The sequence below is a fragment of the Arachis ipaensis genome, chromosome B02 (assembly GCF_000816755.2).
Source record: "Arachis ipaensis cultivar K30076 chromosome B02, Araip1.1, whole genome shotgun sequence".
Classification (NCBI taxonomy): Eukaryota; Viridiplantae; Streptophyta; class Magnoliopsida; order Fabales; family Fabaceae; genus Arachis; species Arachis ipaensis.
In genome coordinates, this window is record NC_029786.2 from 107,256,574 (window position 1) to 107,265,473 (window position 8,900).

At 33.0% G+C, this 8,900-nt stretch overlaps 1 protein-coding gene across 5 annotated transcripts; it reads right to left on the reverse strand.

The window, feature by feature from the left end:
• Positions 525-5,489, reverse strand: LOC107626369 (the record flags this gene model as incomplete). Of its 5 annotated transcripts, none has more annotated exon segments than XM_021116695.1 (11): positions 525-618; positions 925-993; positions 1,073-1,293; positions 1,373-1,445; positions 1,755-1,873; positions 2,368-2,755; positions 2,860-3,024; positions 3,481-3,584; positions 4,098-4,572; positions 5,283-5,395; positions 5,446-5,489. In XM_021116695.1, coding segments are annotated over 10 exon segments (1,752 nt in total), but the record flags the coding sequence as incomplete, so codon positions are not given.

Below are 8,900 nucleotides of genomic sequence, written 5' to 3' on the forward strand. Positions count from 1 at the left end.
TTATCCAATCCGCAGAGTCATCGGATCGGATTGCGGATTTGGCAGTGATATCCGCGGATCTGATCTGCAAATCCGCATATTCGCACATCTCATATAAATAGAATAGTTTAAGAAAGTAAACCCTAATGTGATATGAATTTTAGTGTGTTATTTTATAAATTTTATGATATCTTGTTTTTAATTTTTTATGTTATACTTCAACTTAGAATAATTAAACTTAAATCTTGTGTTATTATTTTGTTTTTTTTATTCAAGAGAACTTTTATTGATAATATTTTAGAAATAAATAGGCTTAAACAGGTGAAAAATAAATTTTTTGGATTTTTTTTTTGTAAAAACAGCCAAACAAAATCTTAAAATAGTTTTTTTGAATTATGCGGATATACCCGATATCTAATCCGATCTGATGCCTAACAATAACTTATCAAAAAAACCATATTAACCCTCAAAGTCTAGCTTTGCAGACTTAACTGAATTGGAAGCAGCATACATTGATAAAATAATTTTGAAGCAGGGAAACATACCTCATCAAATGAATCTGAATCTTTTGCAATTGACTTAACTGCAGATCTCTGTTTATCAACTGTTTTCTTGATCTCTTTTTCTAATGTCTTCTCCCTGCATTTTACATTTTTACAAAGATAAAAATGAAACAATTTTCGGATTAAGAAAATCTAGGTAAAAAATCAGCTTCACAACCCCTGCAACTATACAGTCTCTTTCAGTTGTTCTTACAAAGCTTTCAGCTACAAATGATTCCAATATCCATAGTTTACCCCAAACATTTAATTGAAATTTAAATGCCTGAATTTTTTTTTTTCAATGAATATGCATATGCATCTACTGGAACACAATTAGAAAAGCAGACAGACGGACGCAGGAAAAAAAAAAACTGAAATATGTAGAATTTTCCTTGCAGCTTACGTTTTCATCCCAAGTTCTTCCATGGTTTTCACCCCAAGTTCTTCCATGGACTGCATCAATTTCTTGTGCCTAACATAGAAGATAAATAATAAACATCTTAAATAAGAATCTAATGTATTTAAATTATATTGAATGGTGGTTCAGTTACCCTATTGACAGAAATTCAGCTGCTTTCACATTTGAGGGGCTTTCTAGCCATGTACTATATTTGATAAAGCTCTGAATCCAATGAGAACAAACATAAAATGCCTGGGGTACTGCTTCAGCATTTGGGGGGCCTTCATCTTTACTTTTATGTGTGTGTGTCTGTTTTGTAATGCTGGTGATACCCGGATAAAAAGGAAGCCAGTCCAGCTCTTCACAAACTACCTATGCAGTTAAAGAGCTTTTGCCAAGTTAAATTAACTAATAAGCAAATCTGCCATATGCAGTGAATTTAAATACCAACCTCCACATACAATTGGTATGAACTAATGGATGAGAGCTGAGGGTAGTAGAAAACGCTGCCTCCTATAAGGTACCTGTAAGAATAAAATAAGCAAATGTATAAATAATCATAGAATACAAAAGCAAAGGTGAATAGGAAGATAGTGAAAATACAGGAATTTGATGGAAAAAGGAGAAATGGTACAGTCTATATGGTTTATTATAATGAACTGATGATACAATGTTTGTAAATACTAACCAAAAATACCTATTAATAATAGTTATCTTGGTCAAGTACTACAACAAAACTACTAGTAAGCTCAGCACAAAGCTACTAATAATAAGATTCTTAGAACTGTAAGAAACCTGACATTCTAAAGGAATAACATCAGTAGAAGTTAAACCTGATGAAATCTTCCAGTGGATCATCAAGGGTATCAAAACCATTCGCCAAAAGGAAGGACCGTGTACTTCTTCCTAAAGCGATAAAGAATCCAAATATAGCCAAATCCTTCTCCAAAACCTGCACCATGAAAAAGTTTTATTGAAGCTCTCTGTTACGACAAAGTAAATACATGACAGGAAGATGATTTAGCTTTGCTATACTCAAATCAATTCATTTCTTCATTGTTTTTGTTACTTATAAGAAATATCTGTCCTTCATAACATTTTAGTTTTCATATTAAGTAAACTTAGTTCGTACATTTTTCCACATTTAAAATTAAATAGATAAATAAATCTAGATATTATGAACTACTTTTCTGTTTCAAAATTTAACCAAAATAAAAATTTCAAGAACAATGTCATAATTGTGTATCTCAACACAATTAAACTAAGGTCAGAAACATTGGACCATAACCCCATCAACCAATAAGAATTTGTATACCAGTGTATTTTCAAGCAAAGTATAGGTCTGACTATGGTAATTTAGCTGTGAGACTTATGTGTAGTCAGTTGAACTGAGTATGAATTCAAGAAGGTTAAACCAAGCTGTCTTCAGAGATGCATGTAACTTGCCTCAATACTTTCAGAAGTTGTCAGTCTTGACCAGATTTTCTCCTTATCAATAACTTGCTGCAGTTGCCTCTGAGCAAGATTCACCCAGAAAACAATCTCTTCTGAACCCCATTCATCTTTTGCTCTACAGGCTGCAGCTCTTGGCCCAAAATGAACGAGAAATTCTCTGTGCAGACCAATATCCTTTATAGAATTATAAGCTTGGCTTACAGGAATTAGACCAGCCAGCATGTCCATTAAACTACCAGTTATCTCTGCGATCATGGAAAAGAATTGTGAACAAGAAACTTTGGCCGGGCCAAGTTTAGAGACTACAGCAATGCATGTTAGTGCAAGCAGAAGAAGGGACGTGTCACTTGCACTGCTTGAACCCATACTTTTTCCATTCCTGGGAAATTAATTAAAAGATCAATCATGTATTTTATCAAAAAATAAGAACAATGAAAGCTAATAGCTCAACAAATAAAAATGCAATGTTGAGAGTGAACATACAAAACAGCAGTAGCACAAAAGCGTCCATCCCCTTCAAACTTATTAACAAAGGATGCCACAACAGCTGGAACCTGCTCAGACCAGAACCATTCATATGCTTCGGGAATTTGGGTTGATAATTTTTCTCTAATTAAACCCTCCAAGGGAGCAGATAGCCTCAGCAAACTGGGTCAATGCCACACTTGAACAAATTAGTCCCAAAACAACTATAGAGTAGTACAAAGTATTGAAATTAAGCAACTCACAGGAATCAGGGGGAAGAAATAACAATTAACATGGCAATAACAGTATACAAAACTATTGCATCATTAAGTTCAAGTAGCCAACCCCAGCAAATGGGAAAAAAGTTCGATTCTTGTTCTTGTTGATATTTGAAAGTCATCAGTATGATATAAAACTTCGACATTGAAGGTACAAATCAAGTCAGTATTTACTAACGTTAACACACAAATCCATAAATGTAAGACAATAGCAAAATATATTACTGCAGTTCTTCACACAAGTTCAGGTATAGAATTTCTATTACTCTCTAATAAATAAGCCTAACTTATTTATTGTTTGCTTTGTCTAAAGCAAAAGAAGGAAAGAAATAATGAACCAAAAGGCAAAGCAAAATGCTACCTCCTTTGAACAAAGACATTGACATTTCTGTCGTCGCCGCCATCTCTTCGCGATGAAATTTCACTTGCCGCATGCAATAAGGAGAAAACAGCAGCCTGGATGAATTAAAGCAACCTGTTTCTTAATTTGTCATAAATTTTGATGAATTGAAACAGAGCTTGAGTAAAATATGACCAATGGGATAGTAGCATTTCTTGTAGCAAAGACAATAGAGGAAACATTACCCAAATTCATTCATGATGAAGCTGATCCACATACACATACATAGCCATTCTAGACATAGCTCAAATATTATGACCAGAAATAATAATCAATAATAGGTTCAATCATCTCTGATATCCATGAACCCAAGTACATGTGTTCATATAATCATAACCATACTTTGACATTGCCAAACGTTGCGGCATGCTTATCTTGGATTGCAACAAAGGCACGCAACTAAAGCCAATAGTGACACTTTTCCCATTTACATTTCATCTAGCAAGAATTTGTCTTATCTATGCACAAGTTGATCAGCAAAATTAATTGGTCGTTTCTCATTAAAGGCTGTCCATCAAAATTCATGGTTTACACATGATATGAACCAAATAATACCATCAAAAGGTTCATGACAATACCTGATATGACACTGCCTTCACCCATGCATTTTGGTCTACCCCAAGCCAGGCAGTTAAAACCCAGGATACTCTTGCTAATGATTTATGCTCTTTAATAGCTAATTCGAAAACCCTGGCAGCGTCATATAAAGCTTGAACAAGTGCATCACAGAAGTCTCCATCTTCAAGTGAGCTATTAAGTTTCACCCTCATTTTCTCGAGGTCTGTACTCGTGCTAGATTGGGGACTCCCGTTGACAGTCACACCATCATCAGCTGAGGCAAATGGGAAAATGTATCCTCTCCTCCTGGGTTTGGAAAGCGTTATATAGTACTTCCCACACCCCACCAAACCAGCATCACCATTCGACACAAAAAATTGTCGTATCAGGCAGCCCTTTCTTGAATTACCCCATTTATTTTGTAAGAAACACCGCAAAGCCAACACTTTTCTGCCTGTGCAAGGGGAGCCATTGGAAGGCCAACAATTTGAAGAGCTGCAGAATATATTGCAATCAGAAGAAACACTCACTCAAAAAATTGCATAGTAACAAGCTTGGAATTATTTATATATATAGAAACAAAGGACCAATAGCTCAACCATACTATTTCATTGGTTGACCCAATCTCTACGCTTGCGCGGGAGGGAGGGTGTTTGGATTAATCATACTTAACGGGAAATTCTTTTAACAACAAGAATTTTTCCCTTTAATTTAAACAAGCACCAACTCTTAATGGATTACACTCTGTTTAGTGTTAAGGCGCCGTTTGACATTGTATAAACAAACCACCACCAAAAAACTGAGTCGTCTTGATAAATTAACAGCACAATAACACACAATCAAAATCATTACCTACTAAAGAAAATGAAAAAAAAAAAGTAAAAAGAGAAAAGAACTTGCAAAGCAGCAAGCACTACACTACACTACACCTATCATGTATCCTTCTTCACCGAGCCTCACTGTTCACCAAACTCGTGACAGTTACACTAATTTCGAAAACACACAGACATTTCCATTTATTCTCCAGTAGCTAAATCCAAATCATGCTTAAATAGAGTACAATCCAGTAAAGTAGATTCACAATTAGAGCGAATTGAGCTCAGACGAAACCTAGAAACGTTTTGATGGAAACCTAGCTGGAATCTTGAAGTGAATCAGCGAAAAATGAAGCAAGAAAGAAAAGAATAGATGGAGTTTGAGTTCACCTTAGTGAAAGGTAGTTGTTGTTAGCGTTCAATTTGAGCGCCATCACGAAATTGAGCTCAGAGAGAGAGAGAGAGAGAGAGAGAGAAGGGAAAGAAGAAAGAGAGAAGAGAAGACAAGAAGAGGAGAGAGAGAGAGAGAGAGAGAGAGAGAGAAGGGAAAGATGAAAGAGAGAAGAGAAGACAAGAAGAGGAGAGAGAGAGAGTGTGAGAGAGAAGGTGGTGACGTGGCAGAGATGGGTGCTTTATTATTATCCGAAGACGTGTACAACACAAAAATCACACACACTCAAAGTTCACACTTCACACAACTGATTCAGTTAAAAGCTGAATTTGTTAATTCTTACAATCTTTTAAAATTATAATTTTAAATGCTAACATATTCAAATTATTTTAACATTATATATTTTACGTTTTTAATTTGATTTTCTGATTTTATATAAAATTCATATTTAACATATAAAATATTTTATATATTTTACTTAAACTTAAAATATTATATATAAATTTTAATTTATCCAATTATTTTTATTTTACAAAAATATAAACTTTAATAAAATACTTGTGTAATTTTAAAAAAAATATATTTAATTAATATTCCAAAAATTTATTTTTACAATTTTAACTACCAATTTTCAAGAAATACAATTATCTAGAAGATAATTTGGTTGTTGGAAATAGTAATAAATATTTTTTTTTAAACATTGGTAATGAAGATTTCTTAATAAAAATTCACATGCAATTAGATCATTTAAGATATTTAATTAAATTATTATATAACAGTTTTTTATTATCAATTTGGTGGAAAGAAGTATTCATAATATTTTCTGAAAAATTATGGTCTTGCTAATAATAGTAAGCCATGGGTGCTACTTTTTGTTTTTTTCCTCCCTTTTTACTTTTGGGTCAGACAATATGAGCAGCTTGGATTTGGAACTTAAAATCATAAATCAGAACCTCTTTTTTTTTTTTTTGTCTCCATAGAGAAAAGCCTTAAACAAATTTGCAGCCCAATCCAATGGAGGTTAAAAGTTAATTAGGATTTGACAATTGTTTTGGTATCTTTTGGAAGAGAAATTATTTTTTATTATGTCTTAGTATGGTAAATTTATTTTGTGTATTTTAATATATGAAATAGTGACAAGTTTAACTAATAAAATTTATAGTTAAAGTTTGTAAAAAAAAAATTTTGAAACATGTATTAAATACACTTTAAGATTACTCATATATTTTTTAAACTCTATATTCCCGTTTAGAATAGAAAAAAATAATGCAATACCAAAAATCTATTTAGATTTTAAGTAAAATGCAAATTTTTATATTTAAATAAAATACTTAAAAAAATATTTCACATGTTAGATATTATGCACCCAAGTCAATGCATTTCATGTGATATAATCTTTTAATAAGAATTTGGACAGCAGATGGATATTTTTAGACACGAAGATTCAAACAAAAGACTTACCCGACAAATACAAATAAAGGGAGAGGGATTTATCCTTACCCTCCCTAGATGCGCCATCTTTTTATTCTAATTAGTCATTTTATCGTATAGATACTTACTTTAGCATTGGAGTGTTAATTTTTACAGGTGATCTTATTCGTCGATTTACCGACAATCGTGGCCGCATTCTTCGCCAAACTCACACTCGAATTTAGATTCTCAACATTTCATTGTTGTTCACATTTAATTGTATAATCGACTACCCATCCCAATAAATAACCGAACAGATATGTATATAATGATAAAATGATATGAGATGATAGAAACTCAAAAAAATAAAAATATTCTCAAGAGTATTGATAAAATTATAAAAAAAATATACTAAATATTATTTTAGCTTTATTTAACATGTAAAACTGGATCTTAAAATTATATATTAAGAGATAAATTATTTTTTCATTTACTTTATGTAATGAAGTTTTTGCTTGTGAATGATACTCTAAAAAGACACTAGTAATAAGAATTTTAATATATAAATTTCATTTTTTATGCAATAAATGAATTGAAATAATGTTATTTGTTGTTTATCCATAGAAATTTCTATTTTAGCAAATATTATTTGTAAATAAATTTTTCAAATTGTACTACAAGTGAACTTAATTAATATAGAAATTCACCAGAGTGTTAGGGCAAGTAAAATTTGTGATGTTTAATTATTAATTAGTCATTATTAATATTTTTAATGGTGTGAGATAATATCTAATAGTGTAGAATTAATTATTTTTCTTTTAATGATTAAGTATTGACTATTGACTAACAAAAATACTAATTTTTTAGATTTTCTCAAAATTCACATCACAACCCCTCGTACCTTTCATTCCTTTTTCTCAGTGATTAGTGATTAACTAAATTTTAACAAAAATACTAATTTTTTAGATTTTCTCAAAATTCACATCACAACCCCTCGTACCTTTCATTCCTTTTTCCTTTTTATTAATCAATCATCCATATATATTCATTAACTAGTTAGAAAAAGGGCCAAACAAATAGTTAAACCCCAAAGTGGTCTCTGAGATTCACGGTTTGTACCAATTTAGTCATTAACTTATCAATTGCACCATTTATGTCCTCGACTTTGTAAAAATTACACCAAGGTCGTCCCTAGCCACATCTCCGGACAAATTAATGAACGCCGACAGTGATCTGGCACTGAGAAGCCACGCTGGCGTAGATAACGGCAAGCTAAGGTGGCAATTGAAACTGTTTGACCTAATGTGGTCCCTATACCTAATTTTAATTCCATTTTCTAGCATGGCATCGTCACCTTCGTGTGATTGTGTATATGATCATTTATGTTCAACAACTACATGGATACGCAATATCATCAATTCACTTGCTAACTCTGTATGCACTTAACATATAACACCAAACAAGGAATGAATTCTAAAATTCCAGTTCAATTTGGTGTTAAGCAAGAACATTCACCAAGTGCATAACCAAAATTCAATCTCAATCATCATAAAAACTTTTAGAAAACCGCACAATATGAATTACAATGCCTAATGAAAACAAAATTTGAAGCCTATGATGATCAGACATAAGATTTAACTTTCAGGCAATTTATCGAACAGGTTGTATACAGGATTCATAAACAGCAATTTCAGTTTAATGTAAGCATCAATCAACCCAAAAATTTCAACCAACCAATACACATTCAGTCCAGAAACACAAATAATCAACTATCCTAAGTCTAACAAGATCAGTAAAAGCAGAATCAAAAGACACTGAAATAAAAAAAATAATTAGAAAAAAAAAGAAACAGACACAAAGGATGGAATGGAACATGCGTTGAGGAGTGAAAAAAGAAGATAGCGTAAAGAGCGGAGGTAGTGTCGTAGCGGCACAGAGTTTCGCCGCCGCTGGTGGTTTTCACCGGAACTGGAAGGTGCAGACAGAGGTGGCGCCACGAACAGGGATGTTGCGTACAGGAGGAAAGAAATGGAGAAATAGGAAAGAAAGAAAAGGAAGAAGGGAGGAGGGAGGGTTGGCGACGGTGGTCGCCGGCGGTAGGGACGGACGGACGGACGGAAGGTTGGTGTGGAGGTCTGCGGGCTGGACTGGGTTTCAGAGAAGAAGAGAAGAAAGAAAGAAGGTTGGGCGGGCGTGGCTTCTCAGTG